The sequence below is a fragment of the Strix aluco genome, chromosome 2, assembly GCF_031877795.1.
Source record: "Strix aluco isolate bStrAlu1 chromosome 2, bStrAlu1.hap1, whole genome shotgun sequence".
Taxonomy (NCBI): domain Eukaryota; kingdom Metazoa; phylum Chordata; class Aves; order Strigiformes; family Strigidae; genus Strix; species Strix aluco.
The window spans coordinates 2,123,905-2,150,157 of record NC_133932.1 but is presented as its reverse complement, the minus strand read 5'-3'; the positions used below and the strand labels follow the sequence as shown (position 1 = coordinate 2,150,157).

The window sequence follows — 26,253 nt, the reverse complement described above, 5'->3', positions numbered from 1 at the left end:
GATTTGTTTTCATTTTATTTATTTAATTTCAAATACTCTCTACAGTTTTCACCTGGATATTTTTTTTTTTCTGGAAAATCACCCCTCCAAATAATAAAAGTGACCCACTACAAACGTTACAAACGCACAGTCACTCATTGCTAACACCTATGTTATTTAGTTTTCTCTCCCTTTCACACCTCCTCAGTGTGCCTCAGCAGAACTACTGGGTTGATCAGTTTAGCTACAGAACAGGATCATTTGGGAAGGTTTTCAAAGTAGAAGTTTATTTTACTGTGCAGAAACTGTGACAGTTTGCAAGCACAAAGGGAATAACACTGATGGCTTAAACAATGTTTCTGCTCCTTGCAAAAGTGAAGTTTCTCCAGTAGCAGACCTGGATCATGTGCATTAGCACCTGTAACAGAAGTTCTCAGGCACTGATTGTTTAATGTCAGAGTGCTGCAAACAAAACAAACAAACAGAACCCTAGTATATTGCAAAAAATTTCTGTCATACAAAATTTGTGTCTTTTCAGCTCTCACAGTCTAAGGAAATCAGTGAACATTTGTAGGAGGCAGCACCATCCGTATTAAATGAAGTTGATACAGGATGCGAAATGAAAAAACCTTCCTCATACATCACATTCGCTTCAGGAGTTCTTGATTCAGACCTGAAAAAGGTGTTCAAAAGTCTGCCCATTTCTTCCAATACTACTAGTTAATTTACTACAAGATATTGCCTCTCCCAACAAATACTCTCTTTGTAATAACAAAACAGGCAGTTTTAGTTTTTGTGGTTTAGGCACCATCTATGAGCATTTCACGTAGCCAGAATGAGCAGAAAATCCCATGGATTCCCCTCAGACCTCTTGTATAAAACCAGTCTCCCTGGTTTTATTTCTGCCTTCTGTATTTTTCTGTCTGTGGCACAGAACATGGTAGGCTAAGAAAATTCTACCCTAATTAAGAGTTTTCACAGAGAGAAGACCTTCTAGATGTGCTTCTTCCAAATACCATGAATAGCACAGGTTTGCTTTAATGATACCCACTTGTCCTCTAAGTCAGTGGTCTCCAAACCTTTTTATCCTGCACCCCCATCAGTTAAAACTTTTTTGGGCATGCACCCCTATTATATGTATTTTTTAAAAAATTATATATATGTACTACTGTACTAATATATTATGTACATAACAAAACATACACCAAAAAAAATTTAAAAGGATGAGATAAAGAGGAAATAAACACTATTTTAAAAATATTTATTTTATTAAGTGCACAAAAAACATGTTCTTCCTGCCCCGCGCTTTGTAGACCACTGCTCTCGGTATGAAACTATCTCAACCTACCCCAATGCATTGTCTAAGTGCCTACAATTTTACCTGAATCAGTTCTACCCTCTCCTCTTTGTTCAGGGGTGAAACTTCTGTTGGTTAGTGCTCATCTGGTTACCTCCGAGCCTGTCTTCTCCTAGGTTATAGCACAGTAGGGCAGTTTCAGCGAATTTGGTGGGGGGTTTTTGTTCTTTTTTTAATTAGGTCTGCAAATCTCTATTCCTCAGAGTAGGTTTTTGAAGCACAATCATTCAGAAACTACTACACTTTCTTTTAAGCCCAATGAACCTCCGTTCCTTCTCAGCATTTATCATCATTAATAATTTACAGATACTTAGCTTATTTTATCTAGATGCTTGTGCTTATATAAAAGCACATGTACAAGTTGGAATAAAACCACATTTAAACTATCAGCAAAAGGGAGAATATAAAAAAAATTTTAAAAACCACAGACCCACACCTTGCTACCAGAAACGCTTCAATCGCAGAAATTTGTAAGGGAGGCTCTGTGTGTGTGTGTGTGTGTGTGTAACAAACTAAATCAACAACCCTGCATATTTCCTGTGCAGATACTTCTGCTGTGCATCATCTTTTACTGATTTTTGCCACAAAATGAGAAGGCTACCATACTACGTGTATCACAAGCATTACGGAACCGTGAACAAAGACATGAAATCTTTTCCCTTGCTACTGTTGGAAATACCTCAGCATTTCCTATGAGGAAGACTCAAAGAATGGTACAAACTTCACAAGTGCATTTGAGAAAGGCAGGACCATCGGAGAAACATACGTTCTAAGTGCACGGCCATGATTACAGTATCTGCCGCGAGCGTGTGGTTACAAAAGCTTTAGGTTCACTCGCAGGTTCAAAACTACTCAGCACCCAGCAGCTGCATTTTTTCCAGAGCTGTGTCAAGGGCTGGACAAGATGGGTACCCTGAATGGAAGAACATACACCCAAGCCAAGCCAGTAGCTGTTGCTTCAGTGGGAAGTTTTGTTCGGGAAAAGGGTTTAGACATATCTGGCGAGGTAGGAAAGTGCTGTGGAAATCTAGGAGGGGGGTGAGGAGAGGGTGGAGGCTGTCCTCCTGGTGACAAACATCCCACCTCAGCTTTGGATCTTAGCACATCATGTGCTGAGCTTTCTGCAATATTTATGCAGAAGAGTTATGAGGGGAATTTCCGTGTGCTGACGATTTTTGAGAGCTTGGCTCTACCTCAGGGAAATGAGCTCTGGGAAGAGTAGGACCCTACATGACACCCTAAGTGAATCAATACCACATTAAAAAAAAAAAAAATCACAAGGCTTACAGACTACCAGCAAATACAGCTGCTGCTGCTTCGCTCGGATAATTACAGATCGCTTCATTACTCATTACAATGCTTCATACTATCTTTGCAAATCTTCTGTCCAGATAAGGAAGTCTCACATCTGTAATAAAACACACAGTGACATCCATAAGTCTATTTAGAGCATTCAAGAAATACAGAGCAAATTCCAGAGAACAGAGTTGATCCCTGTTGGAAAAGGTTTACTATCTCATTTTTTTATTTCAGTAAGTAAGGTTATTAAACTCCAGGGAGACAACAAAGTGAGGAATCACACACAGAATGCATGAACATATGCTTATCTTTATGGTTCCATTAAACTTTTTTAAAAGTCACTAACTTTTTTGTCTGCTCTGGGATGGGGAGAAGGAGGGAGTGAATTTCAAGGAGGAGTATGCAATAGTGTGAGATGGAGGGAGAAAAGTTTGTGCCTGATTTCTAAAGCTTGCAACTGCATGTAAGCTGTTAGGATCTAAGTGCAGAGGAAAATAACATGTAGGTCCATCTTTGCTAGAGAGGCAGAACTATTATATCGCAGACTGTAGGGTTCAGCTGATCTTCTACTCTACTACTGATGGAAACAGAATGCCTCTATTTCTGAGTGCTTCTTGGAGGAAAAAAAATGAAACACATTCCTTGAAGCAGAAATAAGCAAAGATGACACAAAACTCACCTCTGCACTGAATCCATCAAAACTCATTTCAGTAAAACTGTAAGACACTTGGGCATTTTTACACAACTCTTAGCTGAAAAGTAGGTATATTTTTTGTAATCTTCAGATGGTGAGAAGATGATTTTTAGCCTGTGCTTCCTTACAGGTTCACACTTAGATCTGTGGCATACAAATTGATAATCTAAGCCAGGGTGGTTTTATACACCTTTATCTTTTTTCAGAGTTTGTGATGGCTGAATTACACTCAGAGATAATTAAATCCTTACACATTTCCATGAAAAATAGTCAGCTAGAGTCCACTAGTGCCCTGCTGAGAGGAAGGCAGTTGCCTATAACTAGCTCCTTATCAGGCACCAGCATACCTACACAAGAGTGACTGCCCACCTAAACATCCCTCGATCCAGCAGCCAGTCATTTAACAGCAGCAGCTGGCTGCTTTTCCAGGTGCCTGGAAGTCTACCAGGTACCTGCTGTGCCGGAGCACATAACCTCAGCACTGGCAGAGTGAATCTGAGTGCCCTCAGAGCACACCAGAGGGACTAATTTGCTGTCCATGCAATTTGGAGTTGCTCTTTGCCTGTGGAGATGCGATCTATCTGCCCCAGGCTCGAGCACACTCTGAATTTGCTCAAAGCTTTGAGAATCCTGAAGACGCGCCACGTCTGTGAACATGCGGGTGGGAGGGAGGGGAAGGAGAAAATGAATTTATCTGCGGAAGAGAGAAAGGATGATGAAGACCTGTAACAGAAGTATAAATCTGTATGCACTGACAAAGCTGTAATGAATTCAGTAGTTCAAAAAATGAGAATTTTCATTTGATTTATGCAATGCTGAAAGGGCCGTCTGTAAGGTAAGCCACAGCTAGAGCAATACTGATACTGCGAATGAAAGATGAAGGAAATCAGAGTTGTTTAAGAGCAGTGAGCACTGTACGTAACAACGGCTCAAGAGCCATGAGGGCTGCGCAGTCAGAAGGAGAAGGAACAAACAACTGCTCTGGAGACCAGGACTGTGGCCGGTAAGAGAGCCTGGGTGGGGATGGGAACATCAAGTTTCAAATTGCAGAAGAATATATGACACGCTGGAAAACTGCCCTCTAAGTTTCTAATACCTTCATACAGCTGGGTGTGGGGAGCCCAGGGCTAGGGGAAGTGGAGGGGCTGCAGGGCAGGAGTGGGGGGCACTGGCAGAGCAGTGGAGAGCCTGGGACTGATACAGAACAACTGACTGCAGGGCAGAATGGAGATGGGAGTTTTAAATGTTTTTCCCGAAATATTTTCGTATGAGAGAATTACTCTCAATGGAAAACAACAATCATAAACGGACAAAGAAAGTAAAAACTTCCAAGCCTCAGAAAAGTTGAACTTGCCCCGAAAAGCAATTTATACAAAATGTTTTGAGTAAAGATAAAGAATGTGGCACCCGAATTCACCATTCTCGGACTTTTTCTGAGCTGGTACAATCTCAAACCTCTGCAAACTAGCAATATCCTGTCCTAAAAAAGTTCAGAATCTTGAAAACTACCTTCCCTCCCCCCAAAATAAAGCAAAACCTAAACTTGGTTCGCTTATACAGGCAAATGCAAAATGAAGATAAAATCAGTAAAACTAAACCTGATTTAAAAAAAAGCAAGTGTTTATTCTGAAGACAGAGTTTTGACTAATCAGAGACTCTCGTCACTCGTTCGTTGCCTATGTGATTGGCTAAAAGTATACAGATTACCCCCCCCAAACCACTTTTTCCTCCTCCCTCCCCCCACTCCTCCCTCCTCACTCGCTAACGTGTCTTTAAAGAAGAGCTGGAGGGGAAGGGTAGGGGGAGCTCAGAGCCCTCCTCAGAGCGGGGATGAGGACAGCTTGGCCAGAAATGGAACTCACCGAGCTTTCTCCTGTGACTACAGTCACTTTCAACTATGAGTACTACTACGATGACAACTGCCAGTATCAACATCTGCAACATATGGCTACTTTCCTCCCTGTCCTGTACACCGCAGTGTTCCTGGTGGGCATCGTCGGCAACTCCATCCTGATAGTAGCCTTGGTATTCAAGCGAGGGGTCCAGAGGCTGATCGACGTCTTTATCATCAACCTCGCTGCATCTGACTTCATCTTCCTCATCACGCTGCCGTTCTGGGTGGACATGGAGGTGTCGGATGGGAGCTGGAGGGTAGGATCCTTCCTCTGTAAAGCTAGTTCCTACGTCATCTCAGTCAACATGTACTGCAGCATCCTCCTCCTCACTTGTATGAGTGCTGACCGGTACCTCGCTATCATGTATCCCTCTATCGCTAGACGGGTCAGAACAAGGTGCTATTCCAGTGGACTCTGCATCTGTGTCTGGTTATTATCCTGCTGCTTAGGGATGCCAACCCTTTTGTCCAGAGAACTGAAGAAGCAATACGGAAAGACTTACTGCACAGACAAAGCCATGACAGAAGCCAAACAGATCACGTCGCTGATGCTTTTAATCCTGGCCTTCTTCTTCCCGCTGTTGAGTATCTTAACCTTTTACTGCTCCATCACCAGGAGACTCTGTGTGCATTATCAGAGAGCTGGGAAACACGATAAGAAACTGAGAAAATCCATCAAGATCGTCTTCATTGTAGTGGTGGCTTTTGTTATCTCCTGGGTTCCCTTCAATCTTTTCAAGCTTATGGCTGTCCTTTTGGGACTCCTGAAGCAGCCCGACTGTTTTCCCAACATGGTTGCCCAGCTGGGCATGAAGGTGAGCAGCCCTTTTGCTTTTGCCAATAGTTGTGCCAACCCTTTCATTTACTATTGCTTTGACAACTACATCCGCAGAGCCATGCTCCGGTGCCTGTGGCCACGGGTGAAAATCAGCAGCAGCAGCAGCAACAACCCTGATACTCTGGACACTCGCCTGAGCCACTCCTTATCCAATTTTGTGGCGGGGGAGTATGCGGCTAGGAAGAGGAAGCGCTCTCTGTCCCTCTGACTGGGAGCCAGGACTGCAGAGGAAGGAACGTCTCTCTCCAAAGATGGCAGGAAAAGGATAAAGCGAGAGAAGCTGAAAAACTGAAACGAGCAGCAGAGGTGCAAGTGTAACGCACCGGCGCTTCAGGTGGGAGGAACCCTGCTTCCCTTTAAACGCAGATAGATGGAATAGGAAACCTTAACCACAGCATTACCGTTCACAATGATCGCTGTGTCACTGCACGGTGCAAATCTGAAACCATCGTACCGAGAAATATCCACAAACGCTTGCAGTGGAATCCCAGTACAAGTGCTACAAACTACAGAAAAGAATCACATGATTCAGTCAAAGCCGCTTCAAGGCAAGCTTTGAACTTAAATGTATATAGGTTTTTATTCTGCGCAGAATAAGAAAAACAACGCAACAGAAGTGTTTCTTCTCTTTGGTTCCTCGCTTACCCACAAACATGGCACAGTCCTCAAACCAACCTGATCAATTCTGGTCTTTTGGAGGTTTTCTGAATTTAGAAAGCCAACATTTTAATGACTTTGTGTTACCAGTTCTCATAACTTGAGTCTTGTGCATTTTCCTTGATGTCTCAGCTTCTTATTATGGCATTAAATCCCAGTTTTAATCATGATAATTAAAGCAAGTTTCTAGCCCCTGTGATTTTAGAAGAAAGATAACTTGAAGGCAGAGAAACCAGAAGACAAGCAAAAGAAATCCTGCATTTAACCTTTTGCTTAAAGGAAAAAAAACCCCCAACGAACCAACAAAAAACCACTCATGTTTTTTAAGACTTTTTTGAGGATCTGACACAATTTCTCACTGCTTGGGTGGTTGTATAATGGAATGACATTGTGTGCCATTCAAAGCCCAGGTCTGCTTTGTTTAGCTGCAACCAGTTTATGTAAAGACACATGCAGTAGGGCTACTTTTTTGTGGGAATTAAGAATTGGTGGTTAGCAAAATGTGAACTGACCTTGAGGTAAGAAGAATGATTGTGGGAAACTGAGGCAGCGTTATGTAACACCGTGTTGTGTGAAAAGCAGCAGTCAAAAACACCACCTGCAGAGTGTGGTGAGCGTGTGAGCAATAAACAGGCAAAACCTGAAGGTCAGTAGGATGTAAAAGTTAAAAACGAACCTGTGTAAACAGGTGGTAATAAATTGGGAGCTGGCACACAGTGCAGCAGCATTTGCTCTTGGCAATGCCCCCCTTCAACAAACTGGAGTGAGTTTGTCTGTCTTCTGCACGTCGCCCCGATCCCGGCTGGTCCAAGATCAGCACTTTTTCCCAGTGGAGTCAAAGTCAAATGCAAATGTGCCTGAAAAGCAAAATTACCCAGAATTTCACAAACATTCTCATGGAGAATCATGGAGAATGCTGAGAAAACTTGGGTGCAGGGATGCTCACAGAAAAGGAATTCAAAAGGACCAATGTTTTTATTTACAGAGTTGAACTCGGTAAATAAAACAGCTCTATGAAGTTGGCTCACTCCTATCCCGCAATCTTTGGGAAATGCACAGGTCTTGCATTTAATATGCTGTGGGGAAGTTATCACTTGCCCAACTGGTGTCAAGTCTGACAGCAAATGGGGTGGGGAAACAGAGAAAGCTCCGTATTTCTAACAGCTCTAGTACCTCTTAGACTTACAGTCTGAACAAATGTGGGGCAAGGAGTTAAGCAGCTCATCAGAAAACTGGTACTGGACTTTTATAAAGCTGACTACATCTGTTTTATTAAATCTTTTCATGTTCTTCTAAATGCCAATGATTGATAAAAATGTTTTCTTAAAACAATGTTTTAAAGTGCACAGTTAAAAAAAGTATTAAACTTCCAACAGCACGGAGATATCCTGGCTGTGTTGCAGTATCTCATATTCTGTTGTCTCTCTTGTTAAATGTTTAGCTTAATATAATACTGCTTGTCATAAATATAATAAATCAGTATCATAAAGCATCCAGGATGTGTAATGTGACTATGTCAAATGACTGTTAGAAACCTTCCTTCTATATTTCCTGATTTTTAAAGATTTTTATCTCTCTTCTCTTTTGCACCGAGCCTTTGAAGCTTTTGAACTAGCTTTCACAAAACCCACAAAGGTGTTGACTAGAGGCAGAAGGCATCTTGCCACTAAGTGATAAGACAAAGTACATGGAAACAAATCTTGAACTGCAATAAGTAAAAGATTTTTAATGGTATTTACAGCCCTGTAAGATAAAGCAAAGTCAACTCTGCCAACAAAAGAAAGAGTCAGCAAATATACATCTTTGGGTCTACTTTTTAAGAAGCAAAATAAGCTGGTAGCAACTTGCATGCAATCTGCATGCAAACCCGGTATCATTTTACTGGGCAGCAGTGTTTCAAGTTAAGTTTTAAGAGTTTGGTTCTGTGTTCCCTTCTCCCGGCTTCGCCAGGGAAGGAATAAACTGGCACACAAATCCATACCGTAACTGACCTGAGGGACAGTCTCTCATAAACAAAAAGACTTGCAGCAATAGTCCCTGCATCACTTTGATCACCAAAGAAGAGACTTTTACATTGCACTGAAGCTAAGAATTGTCTTCTAGGCAATCAGATGCAGGAGATTACTCCTAGAATAACAAGGAGGCATTTTACAAATCTATGGAAAGTTACTTTTATTCCAATTAGGGAGTGGTCTAGCTAAAAGGAGTGACTGTCTCCTACTTAACAAGAGGACACAGTGAGTTTTAGGGTGAATGGTTACACCCCTGCAGACCTGCTAAAAGGCTGCAAATGGAAGACAGCTATACCAGCTAACATAATTCATGAGAAACAGAGAGAAACGGGCAATGCCTGAAGACCTGACTGCTGTCTGTACGGCAGGGGAAAAAATATGTCAATGACAGAAGTATCCCTCTGATGTAACTGCAGCAAGAGTACATTCACTATAGTTTTCTTTTCACACGTCTGTATTTTCTAAATAAATGGGGGTGACTGTTTTGGATGTTACAAATAAATCCTGGTATTTGCATTTCTTATTGAACCTTGCCTTGCGGTCGGCAGAGAAACAAAACCACACCTCACCCAAGGGCAGTGCAAACCTAGAAACCAAGGCATGGAGGCCTTGCCCACCTCCCCAGCAGTGCCCCACTGTACCCCCAGGCTAACGGAGCAAGCCCTCATGCGAGCAGGTGGAGAGCTGCCACTACAGGGTCAGTGGAGGCAAAAGTGCCTTGGGCAATTCCTGGTGGCACCCTGTGCTCTCCGGCACACAGGGATAAGATACTGGGTTATGTGCCTGGGCGACAAGGGGCGATCACAGAGACACACACTAGCTTTTTGCTCTCCCCTCCCTTCACTGTATGCATTTTTTTTTTTTCTTCCCCACTACCTCTTCTAAAAGATTTGTTTTTCCTTCCTCCACGTGACAGACTTTTCTCCCCACACCTAACGGCCAAACTCCTTTTTCAGCCTTACAAATGCATCAAGAGCATCAACTGCGTTTTCAGACCTTCCAGTGTCTGAAAATCAGAAGTGTCATTTCAAAATTTTAATCTTATTTGCAGTGACCCTCAAAAACTATTCTTAACAGTCTCTTCTCAATCTCTTATCCTCCCTCTACCTTTACTAGTACATAACAAGACACTTATTCTTTTTAATTACAAAAAGAAGCCCGAGACTTGTGTTTCAACTAACCTACGATTTTTACTACAGAAAAAATTCCCATCTTGTTTTAAAGAGGGTTTTCTTAGGAAGTCAGACTCATTCATTATTTCCTCAATCCTCACCCAAAACAGAACAGTATCTTTGGAATATAATCTACAAGACTTTAAACAAATTTAAGTTACGGCTGCCACTATTTTTTTTTTTAAATACTTCAAAATACCATATCAAATTGGAACACTGACCAAGGAAGTCTACCAAGATCTCCTTCCATTGCCTGAAGCTTTAGTACTGGCATCTGGAAAAAAAACAAGTAAACTTGCTAAATATTACCAGGCTTAAAGAGAATCACATATAAATGCCACAGCAAATGCTCCACATGAGCGAAAAAAAATACAGAAAGAGGCAATTAACCCAACAAAGCAAAACTCTTTGGATTCTTTTAGGTTTTTATCAAGAAGACTGTATCCTATGAAGGTGCTTATTTTACTCTTGTAAACTGCAAATCTATCCGACATTTTCACAACAGTGTAAACATTATTTTCAATTATTTCGTTGAAAGAAAAGGCAACCTATGCTTGAACAAACTTACTTCTGGAAATGTTACTAGTCCAAGTAATATTAGTTACTTGTTTGGTAGCACTAAGACAGCTTAGGATGATACCAAAATTATTGTGATTTTAAGTATTTAACCTGGTAGACTTGAGTAATATAACAGGATGCCTGTTTTATCCGTGTTAACAGAACTTAATGACTGTAAAGTGGTTTGGTATGTGAAATGGAAATGGTGCAATTCTGATATGACACCTGTCAAAGATCTTGGTAAGTAATTTGGACTAGGTTTTTTTCCCCCACTTATTATTTTAAAATAAATCCAATATGATTGCAGCTAAGAAATACAGTTCGGTTTTTTGTAATTTCACTTCTTTCATTGGTCATGAAAAGGTAGCAAAGCATTAACAGAAAATCTGTCAGCAGATCTGGATGGGAACATTCATCTGCCCATCCTACAAACCTTTTCACGATTTCAGAGATGCTTTTGTACTGCCTTGGAACGAAATCAAGCCCTTTTGAGGTTTTTCATGAAAACAGCCACACCACCAGCACCATTCCCAACAATCTAGAGGTTGGTGCACTTTCCTGAGATACGCACAATCAAAGTTGAAGTGCCTCTGCTTCTTGATATAAATCAGGACCTGGTTAGATGCATCTCTTGGTCTCCATTTTGGCTTTACTGAATCAGCATTTTTTCAGAAATTAAGTATTCAATCTCAACACAAAGAAAAATTGTATTCAAATCTGATGCTTACTTAAGTGGGCAAAGAATTTTTGCAACCTTCATTTCAGCACCAGATGTGCTAACACTGACAACTGCACCGCTGCTAAATGGTTCTTGGAGTTGCAGAGGACTGAGGAGAAAGTCACACAGGGAATAGCTTCGGATCCAAAACGAGCAGGGCCCAACTTACCGCCCTCAAACAAATAAGGTAAGTGGCGTAGTCACTGCACTGGACTGACCCTCCACAAGTACTGCAGTAAAGGTTGGCTCTCGGAAGCTAAGAGGAAAACTTTCACTGACTAAGGTGCGTCAGGCTTTCACCTGCAGCTTCTTGTCCTGGCTCTGTCAGACTGGTGGGATGAAAAGCCCCTCACAGCGAGTCTGTGCCTCTGGTTTCAAACAGTCTGAATTACAATAAGAACATTTTCTGATTTCACAAGGATGTTGCAGCGATACATTTGTTGACTGCTGCACAGGAACAGTAAGGTTGTTGACAAAGGAAGGGTTTTTTTCAGGTGCTTGTAAAGCATACAGTACAAAGAGATGTCAGCTCATCGGTGGGGATGCACTTACGTGCATTTTTAACAGTTACACGCTACTGGAATATTGATTTGTTATCCCTGTATGATCACTTATATTCATGAGGTCAACAGGGACTTGTGAGTAGCTTTGCAAGAAGCTGTGAGCACAAATCATTACATGTCCCAAAATTTCTAACTGGAACACAGTTCCAGTTCTTCTCCTGTCTAACAGGCTTCACCCAGTTAAGGAGCACATTTTGTGGCAAGTGAAGAACAGGAAGCAGTGACCACAAATGGCCTAAAGACGATCCTGCAATGGGAAATCCATCCACTCAGGCTATTTACCAAATATGTCAGCGTTCTGCATGTCAGCAGAAAGGGAGATCTGTTCATGAACAGGAACAAAGAGCTACCTAAATTCATAACCAATGGAACCATCCACTGACGATGTATTTAATGGACTCAGAAGTAATTATTATGCTACTGAATGTCACACACAGAAGGGGCTGGGTAGCCCTAGAAAACCAGAAAAAGCCCATATTATCTCATATAACATTTTAATACTATACCACAAAGCCTGCAATTAGTGCACTCTAGGTTTCAATACCAACCAAAGCACCTGCTCAGTTTGCAGATGTGGGTGTTCAGTATCCTGCTGGAGTCTTGCTCCAAGTGACAGGAGGTTTTGGAGTACTCCACTCTCAGTAAAAGCCCGAGGGAGTTTGCCCCAATCATCTAGTCAGCTAAGACTGGAGTTCATAATAAAGTAAAAGAATGCAAAATATGGGAGATGAGAAAGCAACAGACTTCAAGGAAAAAGGCAGCCTTCCACATGTGACTCAGTAAAAATGCCCTGCCAAAGGCCAGGCTGCTGGCGTTGATACTTAATTTTAAATATTAAATGAATTGTGGGTTTTATGTTCCCAATTCACTTCTCCTAGGTTTTTGTAACAGATTGCAGCAGCTTTGGAAATAAAGGCCACGTGTTATGGTTTGAGAACACGCAACGTTATCAGTATCAATCACCTAAATAATGCATTGTGACCAAACATCAAAACTTCAAAACAGTTTCCTTATTAGTAAGAGAGCATATTCTTAGTCAGAAGCTCACACTAAGTCTAGTTAGTGAACATATTTCCTCTACTGTTTACTTTTCACATTTTCTAGAGCACATGGGATTTTACAAGAGGCATCTCAACAACAGATCCCAGAAAAGAAGAGAACTCTTGAAATTTAGAGTGCATTTTGCTGCTTTGGGGACTAGAGTAAGGCACAGGGGAAGTAAGGTAAGAATCTGTGTTCAAAGAAAATGCTTCCCACAAAGTGATTATTAAATTCAGAGGCTTTAATTTGTAAATGCCTAGCTTCAGATCCTTTGCAAAGCACTGATTTCTAGAAAGGGCTGAGTACTCACTTTCTAAACAGCAGGTTCATGATAAATTAATTAATAATATCAGGAAATACCTGGATGCATCCAAAAGTCACCAGTCAATTTTGGAAAAAAAAAATCACCTCTGTCTTTTACTGTGCAATGGAGATCCCAGAATCTGATGCCCTATTTTCTTTTGAAACTGATAAACTAGTTAATGTGAATATAAAAGAACAGCTGTTCCCCAAATGATGCCCTTTCTTTTACCCTCAATTTAAGGCAAAGAAAACCAGACTGTGAAACTGTGTGGCACTCTGTCAGAGAACGAAACGTGGTCAGTGGTTTTTAAATCAATCCAAATTTTCAGTCTAGCTTTAAAATTGGTACGCAAAATGACCAGCAAGTCAGACTTAATAGGCAAAAAGCAGTTTTTCCACTGAGAAACACCATGTATAAATAAATACACAGCAAATATTTGCACCATATAGTACCATGCACCTAACTTGACCACTCACTTGACTTCCCTCTACGCACTGCCTAAACACCTGCATGACCACACCACCCATTTCCCCTGTCACCCACTCCTCGCCCTCCCACCTCTGGGAACCACAGAAACATCTACCCACGCCTCACACACAGCAAAACATTCAAACCATTACAAAAAGATTTTAAAAACAAAAGGGGGGGGAGAGAGAGGTGCATATTCTGTTTTGCATAGCTTTGAACCCTGTGGTAGTTACCCGCCATGGGTACAATCACGCCACCTAAGGAAATGGTGCAGGTAAGAGTAGAAGCTTGATAGCTTTCAAGAAACATGTATGTATATAAATGCCCACTCTCCTAACCAACCAGGACATTACGGATGGAGAGGCGCTAAGAAGCAAAGAGAGGGCAGACAAATGCCCTGAAAAGTGCAATGGCACACCCAAGATCTCACAGCAGCTCAGCTGTAGGTAAGGTGCCAGATATTCTGATTTCTAGGCAAGAACATGGTACTTCAGACCACTTAGGAATGCTCAAGTAATTGAAAAACCCTTGTGGGTATCTTGACAGGAGAGATAAAAAAGCCCTGGGAAAAATCAAGAGAATAAAGGCAAGGAGAGACCTGGAGAGCACCCTTTTACCTTTTTTTTTTTTTTTTTTGGCAAAAGTAGAACAAAGTGTACGGCGGATATGAAACGTTCTAAAACAAGGTACCCATGAGAAACCAAGCTAGCGCTTGAGAAGAGAGAATATTTCAGAGCAGAGTCGCTGCACCGAAAACAGACTAGATCTAACTAGAGAAAAGGAGAGAATAAACCTTGAACAACCCTTATAATCCAATAGCTTCTAGGGATGTTTTGGCAGCATGAATCGATGGTGCTGTGGCACGCTCACATTTGCATAGCCACTTCAGAGGCTCTAACCATCCTGAGGCTATTAAAAATGTCTGAACTCCCTGCTGACTCATGAAAGGAGATGTAAGCCTACTACTATTTTAATTTTTAAGAACTTGTGCAACTAGACTAATGATGCTTATAGGTCCTTACCTATACCACTACCACTGTGTGGTGGTGCAATTCTTACCCCTCCCCGCCCCTCCTTGTTGGGCTGCTTGGTGCTATGTGTGATTCCACCCACATCCCCAGAGCCATACACCGATCTGTGGAGATAAGGACTGATAACCTTAACCAGCCTGGCTCCTGCCCCTCCCAGAAACGGTTAATAGCCTGGCACACCTGTGCCTGGGATGTGGTCAAATGGGAACAATAACAGAGTTGTACATTCATCAAATTCTTGTGTAACTGCTGGAAGGCACCAGAAGGTATTTGACAAAAGTCAATTATCTTGGACCCTATAAACTGCGACCACCAGGGAGACCCTTTGAGCTCTCCTGGATTGCAGCGGGCCTGTGACCAGCACCTCCCCTGAGCTGGGCCGCCTCTCAGGTACCAAACCCTTAAGGTGTCGTCTGCTGCCAGAGCTGACAGAAGGCCAGAGCGAAGTCCACCCGCTCGAGTCTCATTTATCGCCCGTTGAGGAATGCCGAGGCATTGTGAGTATTTGCTCTAAACTCGAGAGGGAAATTTTCTTTGAGCTAGCTTCTCTTTCACCCGTTCTTTCTCTGTTTATTGGGGGGTGTGTGTGTGTGTGTACGTACATACCCTTGTTTCTGTGTGTGTTTGTCCGTTTTGTGTTTATTCTACTGAATCCAAACACCTTTGTTTCTGTGTATGTCCGTTTTGTGTATGCGCATGTATATATATATATAAATTAAGGTACCGTCAAGTAAGTTAGTGTGAATCTTGTCATTTTAGAATCTGTGAATAAGTCGCTTTTCTTTCTTTCAGCATTTCTGAATTATTTTGTAATAATAAATTGCTGTTAGTTATTAAAAAAAACTAGATTTCTTACTAAAACATTACCGTGTCAATACTTTCATCCGCAACACACTGTCACCCAAATAAACACCAATTGAAGTCAGTGGGGAAACTGCTGTTTTCATTGAAATCAACTGGAGTTTTATATGATTAACTTCAAGAGAGTTGGGGTTTGGCTGAACGAGAAGACTGAAAGCCTAACTGACAGACTGCCTACCCAGTAATGAACCCAGATGGATTAGCGTGCCCTCTTTCAGAGTTCATGCTAATGATTCACCTCCAAGAAGTCTGAAGACCCATAAAACTCCGATAATTACATGGCCTCACTCATCCGTATAGAGAGGAACCATCTGAATAGATGCTCCCAGCTGTGCTGCTGGACTACATTTCCTGATACTATTAGCTCCACCTTCCTTAAATTGCCTTTGAGCAATTTGGATAAAACTTGGATAAAGTGTAGGGCAAGATCATGCCAATTTAGGCACCTGTGTTCTCTGCTAAAGCACGCGTGCTCTTCTCACGTGGTTTTAAGAAGGTGAGCTCGCACTGTGAGAGAGCAGTGCCAGACACAGGGACCTCCCCCGGGCAAGCACCGTAGGTCCCTCTGCAGTTTGTGCCTGGTTTAGATTTCATTTGCACCACAGTTTGAACTGGCAACTGCAGCGCTGGAAGCTGGGAACCTGCTCACCCAAATGCAGCGGTCACAGGCAAGGGCAGCAAAGATGGGAATATCAATAGGGGATGAACAAGCCTCAGGGGACTGGGACTGTACGGCTGGGTTGCAAGCTGGCACTGAAGTGCATGCTGGCATTTCTCCAGCTGTGAACCAGTCAAACAAAAGTAGCTCGGGTGTCCTAACCCACATGGCTAAAACCAAGCCTGCCACCCTCAAGCGTGGGGTTCAGGATGGGACAAGGTTTCTGCCATGGAAGGGGACCCAGCTGGGAGGGTGCTGGAGGGAGCGAGCCCCAGGAAGGCAAGCTGGCCACTCCGCTTGCCGGAAGGCCGTCCTTCCCCAGCAGCATCTCCATCCCTGCACACCCAGCCCTCCTGCAGCAGGCAGCCACAGGCCCGGCTCTCCAGGGCTCTGGCACAGGCAAGACAGGCAGCGGGGCTACAGCTAATGTGCTGCTCTACCCCTGGATGCATCCCTAGGCCACGTACCCAGACAATGCCCGCTTCAGCCATACTTGAAAGTCAGAGCTGGAGAGTGAGGCTAAGCAACTCAAAAAAAAAAAAACCAACACCCAAAATTTAAAAAAAAAAAATCTGTATTTACCTTAAGACCAGATAGGAAAGCATGTGCCCTAAATCAAGTCTTGTGAAAAGGTCCAGAGGAAGTGAAAAAGGAAGATTACAATAAAAACAGGATTTCCAAAATGCTGCACATAGTGAACAAAGAGCAAAGTACACATTTTCAGTCTTGCAATTAAACTAAAACAACAACAAAAGACAACTGTCAGTTCATCTTATGCTGAATTCAGCGTTTGCATGGAAGTCTCCACATTTTTATCAAAAAAACAAACCAAGGGCTCCTGCCACACAATGGGCGTGATTTGATTAGTGTGTGTGAAACACACACAGAGTGAAGGTGATGAATTTTAGTGTAAAACCACAAAGGCTGAGGTGTCTGCTAACAGCTGTTACCACTGGGTTTTGACACAGAGTGTCTCATGTTCACAGAAAGGACAAATAGTGACATGCAACCTTCTTCCTTTTTATTTTAAGAAAGCAAACTTGTATTCTGACTCATGCTTTAACACAAGTGGCATTACCAGTGCAGCACAGCTGGAGGAGACCTCAGGTGATCATCTAGTTCACTAACTAATAGAAAGTACACATAGATGATCCTTGACATGTATCTGTCAAAAACCGTAAGGGTAGGCCATCATTTATCCTCAGAATTCACTGAAAGTCATGAGATGCCATGCAAATATATTCAGAGGATCCTTTTAATTGCTTTTGAACCTGTAGGTTTACCCTTTAACCACATGCTTTCCCTGCAAACAGGAGGAGAAACAAACCATTTTAAAAGAAAGCTGATGGGCTTTGAGGATTATTAGCATCACCAAATTGTCAGTTCACTCAGGGAATGGACACGCTCCCACATACCAGTTTAGATGCTTCAAAAATGGGGTTTGATTTACTCAGTTATTTAAGTCAGGTCTGTGGTTTACTCATTCAAAGGAGCCAATCATAAACCCTGTGGGAGCAAGTGCTTGTGGAGTACTGAAGAACTTTCTGCATTCATGCTCCGTATTTTGGTTTTATGTGTTGTGACATAACATGAGTTAGCAATGTCTGCATTACTTGCCAGCCCTCTGTGGTGGCTAGCTGTCAACAAGTTGCCCAAAAGACTTGTAACAGTGCCCTGGTATTCTTGTCTTTTGTCTTTTGCCACAAGCATTTTTCTCCAGGTTGACAGATGACGATCGCCAGCAGCGTGCTTCTAACACTGCACATGAGCTGGCAAGAATTACTGACTTACACTGAGTCAATTCAATACAGAAATACTTCTTTTCCTCCCTCATTCAGTCACCCAGTGCACCCTCCACGATAATATATGACAGAGCAAAAGGTGCTTACGATTGAAGTGGAAAATTTTTAAACCTAACTGCTAATAAGAAGTCCTCAGAAGAAGGACAGAGTTTATACGGGCAAAGGATATTTTTACAAATACAAAAGTTAATCAGATGAATGACTATTTTGGATGAAGCATTGCTTCTCAATAAGTATTAAAGTATTACATGTCATGCATGTGTGTGCGCATTGATTTAATATAGTAGATCTTTATTTTTCTGAGGTATCAAAGTACTATTTGGGAAAATGGATAATTCCAAATAAAATTAGCATTCTTTCCCTCTAGCAATATCTACCAGAGTTGTTTTTACAAAATATGACTTCTATCGAGCCAACCTTATTAGAATACTAAAAGCTCCTTTTAAATCTAAAAATCACTGCAAGCTTTTACCTGCCAAAAAAGACTTAATGAGTTATGTAAATTGCTAAAATAACTGTATAGGTATGTAACTCCAACAATTTTTGACACCCAAAAAGGATAAATACGAGACTTCCCACTTTCACGCCAAGCAAAGCAGCTCAGAAGCACGGGAAACCTAAAATGCTGAATTAGCTAACAGCTACAGTGGCAGTTTAACTGACAAAAGACAGCATTAAACTGAGGATACAACACCCTGCAACTATTAACAACGTTCCATTTGCGTGGATTTTTTTCTTTTTAAAAAAATAACTTTGCGTTTGACTGACCACAACTGAAAACAGATTAGTCCTGCAGATCACACAGCCACGCCGGCTCTTTTACAGTTCTGAGCTCTCCGAGCTGCAAAGCTGACCCGAGCACACCATTTTGAAGACGCCTCTGCGGGGAAGGTTACCTGGGAGGGTCTGTAGTCCACTCCAAAGGCAGCGATCCTCCACGGGCAGGACTTTAAACATCATCACCCCAGAGAAAGGTGAGAGACAAAGGAGCCTTTGGAAAGAAGAGAAAATGATACAATTAGGAAAAACAATCATCTTGAAGTGGTTGTTCTAAACAGTGAACTTAATCCACTTGTTTTCAAACACCGAATTACACATTTTCTCTTGCACCTGCAGCTTTTGCCTCTTAAGTGGACTCTGAATAAAGCAGCCTCAAACCCAATATGTGAACCTGTTTAACAAGGACACTACTGTAAGCCTGGAGATAGGAAGCTGTGAAAATAAAAAATCTGCACTCTTCACTGACATGTATCACAGTTGTACTTGTAAATATTTATTCTGCTGGTAAGATCTTCAGTAATCAGTTGCAACTCGGGGTTGATAGCAACTTATCTTATAAACCATTTCCAGATACACTGCTGGCACAGCAGTGAGCACATCAGTGCATCTCCCGTGATACATGGACGGTACTTGGTGATGTGGCACACAAACGCCGCCGCGTTTACGGCAACGGGAAACTTTAATACAGCAGTTTTATCACAGCTACCGTCAAGACAGCTTGCATTTGTGGTGCAATCTTCTAGGTTTCTGAATAGCAGAACCAGAAATGTTCCTTAAAGCATTTTTTGAGACGTGACCTAGTCCCCTATCGCCCCCAAATCTAAGCGTAAAGAGGAATTCTGTAATATGGTGTCATTTGGTTTGGCATACCCTCACTACCCGCCAAAAATTAGGGTCTGCAAAGCACCCAAGCGACAGGGACTCCCACCTCAGTAATAAGCACGCAGGTAAGCAGTCAAAAGTATGTGAAAAACGGTCTTTCTACATATTACAGAAAGAACATTCAGACCCTCCCCACCCAACACCACCCAGCCGCAGCCTCTCAACCCCACCTCGGCCCATGCCAAAACACCCTTCCAGGGGTTCCACGGCTGGGCCCTCACCGGCCAGGAGGGAGCGATGTACCCGTCCCAGCCGCACCAAAAAGTGGGTTTATGGCTATAAATCCGCTCCTCCCTTCTTACAGCCACCTCTGCCCGACTCCTGCCTCCCCGAGCAGGGGGCTGGGGACCCCCCTGGCCTTCCCAGGCGGGGTTTGTGGCCTCCGGCTGCCCGGCGCCGGCCCAGCCCCGCGGCGCCTGCCCGAGCCCCCCGGTGCGGGCCCGGCGGGGGGGTGTGGGTGTGTGTGGCTTGGGGTACCACAGCTTCCCAAAAACTCTCAGCGCCCCCCAAATACTGAGGTAAAGAGCTGTGTGTGTGCGTGTGGGAGGAGGCGCCCCGCTGCCCGAGCCTACCTGCGCGCCCGGGCCGCTCCCGGCCGTGCCGCCGCCCCGGCCCCGAGCGGAGCGGGAGTGCGGCGGGAGCGGGGCTGGGAGCGAGGCGGGGATGGGTTGTTGCTTCTTTTTTTTTTTTTTTTTTGGGGGGGGGGGGGGAAGCCGGCGGCATCGCGTGCGAAGCGGGTCGCGGCGGCGGTGCCGCTGTGAGTCAGCGCTCGCCGCGGCGGCGGGGTGAGCGAAAGGGAGACAGACGCTGAGTGATCTCTGCCGCCCGCCTGGCACGCAAGGCTTGCTGTCAGCCGCCCGCGCTTCGCCGGCACTGCACGGCCCTCCGGCCGGCCCCCTTCACTCCCTTCGCCGCAGGGGGTCTCCCAAAAGCCCCGCCTGAAGTGCTTCTCCCGCCCTCGCCGGGCGGTGGCCGGTAGCCCCCGTCCCCCCGCGCCGCTTGGAGAGCGGCAGCCACCTCCCTCCTGCGGCCGCCGCGGGGCCTCACCTGGAGCCACCTGCTTGTTCTGGCTGCGTGTTTTACGACATCCCATCCGCACAGACAGAGCGTTTGTGATTTTGGTGTTTACTTTTTAAAATTTGAAAAAGCTGCTTTGCCAAAAGTCTGTGGAAAGCCCAGAACCGTCTGACAGAAGGCCCTGTCAGCTCTGCGCCTCGCCGCACGGCCGCCATCTTGGTCCGCTCCCCTCACGGCGGCGGCCTCACCTCTCTGGCCCGGCCTGCACAGCTGTGTGCTGCCCTCACCAGAGGACAAAAAATAAAATACCTTTACATGGAAATAAATGTGCATGTGCGTAGGGGAAATCACCACATGGGTCTTCAAGTGTGACTACCAGCCATAAATTTCAAATATTTCACATGACTTTTTCCAGTCCTCATCATCTCTTCTTTGGAAGAACAAAACACCTCGCGTTGAGGTTTCTGCTACCGAAGGACTTGGGCTCTTTGTCGACAACGATAGCCACCACTGCTCACAGCAGCACAGGTGTGTGTGCGTTAGCATTAATTCATGATTTTTCTAAGTGTTAAAATGAGGGGAGCTAGGAAGCGTAAAAGCCAAACCGTTCTGTGCCATCAACACTCTGAGTCACTGAAAATGGTGTATTCACCATAATAAATAATTTTTGAAAAAGGGTGTTTATGCAGAAATCAGGAACATATGAGGTGTTATTAATCCATCTCAGAAACAACAGAAAACTGACGTTTCTTAAGATTTCATTTCAATGGTCTCTGTTGAACCAGTTACACCACAAGCTTTCTCAAAGCTACTAAGTGAATGATGCTTACTCACAAAGAAAGTTTCTGTGACTTGAATCTCATTGAAATGAACACTTCATTTATGAAGCCTCTCCAAGAATCTTGAAGCACTCAGTGAACTTTCACCGAGACCACTTGGGAAGTGATTTCCATCCCTATTTTACAAAGAAATTACAGATTAAGTTTATTCCCACTGAAAAGTGGAAGTAGACATGAAATATTTTAACTCTGAGAGTAAAATGTATGGCGCCCTCATTACCTGGCCCATGAATTTGACCCAGGATTCCTTTTGGGATGAAATGCTTTTTTTACTACCTGATCCTAGCCTGAATGCTGTCCCTGCTGCTAGTTGCTGCCTTTAAGGAACTCACCAAAGGGTGGTGCCAGTAACATCAGGGTCAGAAGTGGCACTGGGAGATTGTCTATTTTGCTCTTTGTGTGTTGCTCTCCTTTGTAGATTGTACAGCAGATTAACCATCTGGAAGGTTTTCTGTTTACTTCTTTTAAAGCGTAAAAAAGCATAGATACCTACATGATCAGGAGATTCAGTACAGAGATCTATGGGCTGATTCAGTTTTGCCTGTGTACTAAAATCAGTCAGATATTAAACAGCTAATCAGCATGTGGCTGGCTTGGATTTTCTGGAGGTTACGTTGCAGAAGAACAAAAAGGTTATAATTAAGTGCATTGAACAAAATATCAAAACTTTGTTAAGTTTTAGCATGGAATTCATAGGAGGTACTGCTCTGCTCCAGCTGTGCAGTGATGCAGTACAGGAATGCTGCTGGGTTGCCCTGATGAAGGCAGACAACAGGCTCTAAACACAACATGAGCCCCCTCTGCTTTCCAGCCTTTTTCCTACCCTTTTTGGCAGTGCATACAAATAGATTTAAAAGGCTGAAGCAACAATTTCTGGGACACCAAACTCTTAAAGGCACATTCAGGGTCTTTCATATGACTCATGACTTTCACTATTTCAGAAAGAAATACTGTTGAAGTGCCAAAAGAACAACCTCTATCCTGAGAAAACTCAGAATGCTGAATTATTCCTTGGGGTGAGGCAGGATTTAAGCTGCAGGGCTCCTCCCACAAGGGTTATATTTGGGAAAAAAGAAAGATTGAGCAGACGTATGCAAAACAAGCAGGTAGGAAATTGTAGCAGAAAGAGCTGAAGTTTCTGTCTTTGTCATGTGGTAAACTCTCTTATCAGCCCAAACTGCACTTTTCTAAACCTTCTTCTAAATGTGCACATTCATGCGTGACCAGGGAAGCACAGATAGTCTAAGCAAAAACAGGCAGCAATAAAGAAATCTGCAAAAGAGCTCTGCAGAAGTGGTGAGGCAGCTGGAGATGGAAGAACTTGCATGGAACACTGATTTCATTCTGATTGCACATGGTACCAAGCAGCTGTTGAGACATAGAAACTGCAAGATGAGGTTTTTTTATTCCAGGCAAATGGTTAAGTGCAAGTTTATATTGATAGCTCATCTGACTGATAATTATAAAACAAAACAAAACACCGAAATAACCAACCCCAAGACATAGGCGACTAATTTCTGTGAATTTGAGCAATTTGATAGCCTACCAAATTGCTCCAACAGGACAACAGCTACATGTTCAGGGTTGTGCTGAAGCAAACTGTTCTCAGTAGCAAAGATCTTGGGAGATGAAATTCAGACTGGGGCAACAGGAAGCTTTGGAGAATCAAGCACTGCTGGTAGTAAGTCCTTCTGATCACGGAGAAAGAAAGTGGACACACACATTTTCAGTACCCAGCACTTCAGGCTGGAGAAGGAGCCTTACTGTTAGCTTAGGGCATTCTTCTCCCACCCCAATAGCTGCCCAAGCAATAGGAGTATTGAAGCTCAAAAATGGCAAAGCCTGCTCTCCTGAGAGCATGTAAAATATGGAGAACAACTTAAAGTAAAGGTCTAGAACTGTGTACCTGGGGTCAGGGCAGTTCTCTCACCACTGCTAGTGGAGGTTGGCACAAAGATACCAGATGAAATACAGCTTTCATCTGTCAGTTAGCCTTTTGCCAGCTGTTTGAGTTAATTTCCATGGTCAAACCCAGGCAGGGAGTGGGAGGGGAAGGGATAGCCTTGAGGAAATACATTCAGCTTTTAGAGCAACTGCTGCTGATTCTTCCTTCAATCTCTATTGCTTCACCCTCGTCCCTGTCACCCCTCATCTCTCCCTTTGCTCTCTTGCACACTTCCATGGGAAGGGCCAAACACTGACATCCCCAATTCCTCCTTGGGCTTCTCTGCTTTTCCTGCTTCCCCTACTCAGTTGTTGGTTACCTGATAAGCTAGAAATAGTGTCAGGGAGCAGCAAGAGCTGGGATATTCCAAGAGCGAGGGCAAGCCAGGAGCCAGCAGAGACCACAGCGCAGGTAGTGTCACAGTCCCACTGTACCCAAGCAGAGGCAAAGTAGTATCATAGAATCACAGAACGGTTTGGGTTGGAAGGGACCTTAAAGATCAGCTAGTTCCAACCCCCCTGCCATGAGCAGGGACACCTTCCACTAGCCCAGGTTGCCCAAAGCCCCGTCCAACCTGGCCTTGAACACTGCCAGGGAGGGGGCAGCCACAGCTTCTCTGGGCAACCTGTGCCAGTGTCTCACCACCCTCACAGGGAAGACTTTTTTCCTTATATCTAATCTGAATCTACCCTCTTTCAGTTTAAAGCCATTACCCCTCATCCTATCCCCACACCCACTGATCAAGAGTCCCTCCCCACCTTTCCTGTAGCCCCTTTCAGTCCTGGGAGGCCGCTCTAAGGTCTCCCCAGAGCCTTCCCTTCTCCAGCTGAACCCCCCAACTCTCTCAGCCTGTGCTCACAGGGGAGCTGCTCCACCCCCCTGAGCATCTTCGTGGCCTCCTCTGGACCCACTCGAGCAGGTCCGTGTCCTTCCTATGTTGGTGCCCCCAGAGCTGGACCCAGCAGTGCAGGGGGGGTCTCACAAGAGCAGAGTAGAGGGGGACAATCCCCCCCCTCGCCCTGCTGCCCACACTGCTCTGGGTGCAGCCCAGCACAGGGTTGGCTTTCTGGGCTGTGAGCACACATTGCTGGCTCATGGTCAGTTTTCCATCCACTAATACCCCCAAGTCCTTCTCCTCAGGGCTGCTCTCAATCCACTCCTCGCCCAGCCTGTGTTTGTGCTTGGGATTGCCCCGACCCATGGGCAGGACCTTGCCCTTGGCCTTGTTGAACTCCATGAGGTTTGCACGGTCCCACCTCTCCAGCCTGTCCAGGTCCCTCTGGATGGCCCATCCCTTCCCTCCAGCGTGTCGACCACACCACACAGCTCGGTGTCATCGGCAAACTGCTGGGGGTGCCTCGATCCCACTGTCCATGTCACCAACAGAGATGTTAAACAGCGCCGGTCCCAACACCCACCCCTGAGGAACAGCACTCCTCACTGCTCTCCACTGGGACATCGAGCTGTTGACAGCAGCTCCTTGAGTGTGACCATCCAGGCAATCCCTTCTCCACCATTTGATGGTCCATCCATCAAATCCATGTCTCTCCAATTTAGAGACAAGGATGTCATGTGGGACAGTATCAAATGCTTTGCACAAGTCCAGTGCAAAGTCACTAGTAACTGTGACAGGGTCCATCAGTCATGCCAGGGAGCCCACACAGGACAGCAGGAGGCAGACTTGGAGGCAAGGCTACAGCACAGGTCCAAGGTCCATCCAGGAAGCACAGCCAAGGATAGATTGAGGCTACCTACAATGTAGGTCCAGCATCCACGCAAGGAAACCCACCAGTAAGCCAAGACAGCAGGGAGCAGCCACAGGTCTGGGTGCCCAGAGCCTGAGCTTAGATGTGGCTCCTGGGTCCATCGGGTGCGTGGATGAGGGTCCCAGGTGAGGGCCATTACTGGTGCTCTCAAGCCCTGACAGATAGTTAAGGGTAATGCTGAAGCGGAACAAAGGTTTAGGTTTAAGACCCCAATGAGGGGAAAGTAAATGGAGATGCACCTTAAAAGACAGTGGTGTCGCTTTGCAGTTATTAGGAAAATCTCCTTTTGCCACCTGTAGGAGCTCCTAAGCAGTAGCTCTGCCCATGTGCACGTGACTCAGGCTAGCAGGGTTTTTGTTTAGCCTCTGCCGCAGTCTCCTGTTGTGATTTCAGACAAATTGCCTACTTGTTTCTGCTTGCTTAATGATAAAGTAGATGGATTTCTTTATCCAGTGTGGGCATCTGAGATGAGGCAGTTACACAGGGCTGACAAGGACCTCCCAGGTCTTCACAGACAGTTCTGGGCATAGGTGCCCCTCTCAAAAACTGGTCACCCTCCATCTTGAAGATAGTGAGAAATTTTCCCCTCGTTTCTCCTGTCGAAAGGCTATTCTGTAGCCTCACTGGTTGGCTGATGAAACACACTTTCAAAGTCCTCAGATTGATGGACAGTTCAGTTTACTGGCACTTGTTTTCCCAAATGATCTGAAACCTTCAGACACTTGATACAGGTGCACCTGCTTGCTTCTTACCTAACCAAGGAGCACAATCAGTAGGACTTAAATTTCATGGCCTTTCCTAATGGTGAGGTTACGGTTGCCATGTTGTGGCTACCCTGAAAGGTGCTCTGATAGTGCCCCCTCCGTTCAAGAAAAACCTGAGCTTAGGTAGAAGCTCCTGAACGGTCAGGGTTGGTTGGCATTGCCTGCAACAACTTCCTGTGAATCACAGCTACGTTCTCAGCAGAATGGGATGCTAAGGTGGGTATGATTTTGTAACAGTCAATACAAACAAGAAACTTAAGGAAGTGTAACAACCGACATTTTTTTATTAGAGGAGCAATGGCCAAGCCATTCAGGAGGAATCAATTTTCAGGATTTGGCTACAGAAGAGCTCTA

The 26,253-nt window shown here is 44.3% G+C and overlaps 1 protein-coding gene across 2 annotated transcripts; it reads left to right on the top strand.

Moving 5' to 3' along the window:
- Window positions 1-5,134: 5,134 nt before the first annotated feature.
- On the top strand, window positions 5,135-7,476 carry GPR15 (G protein-coupled receptor 15). 2 transcript variants are annotated; one of them, XM_074816781.1, is made up of 2 exons: window positions 5,135-6,038; window positions 6,116-7,476. In XM_074816781.1, the coding sequence occupies exons 1-2, from the start codon at window positions 5,160-5,162 to the stop codon at window positions 6,176-6,178; spliced, it is 942 nt and encodes a 313-aa protein (XP_074672882.1). In that variant the 5' UTR covers window positions 5,135-5,159; the 3' UTR covers window positions 6,179-7,476. The 2 variants fall into 2 exon arrangements, with proteins under 2 accessions (XP_074672882.1, XP_074672881.1); XM_074816780.1 differs by having other exon boundaries at window positions 5,135-7,476.
- The last annotated feature ends 18,777 nt before the right edge of the window (window positions 7,477-26,253 follow it).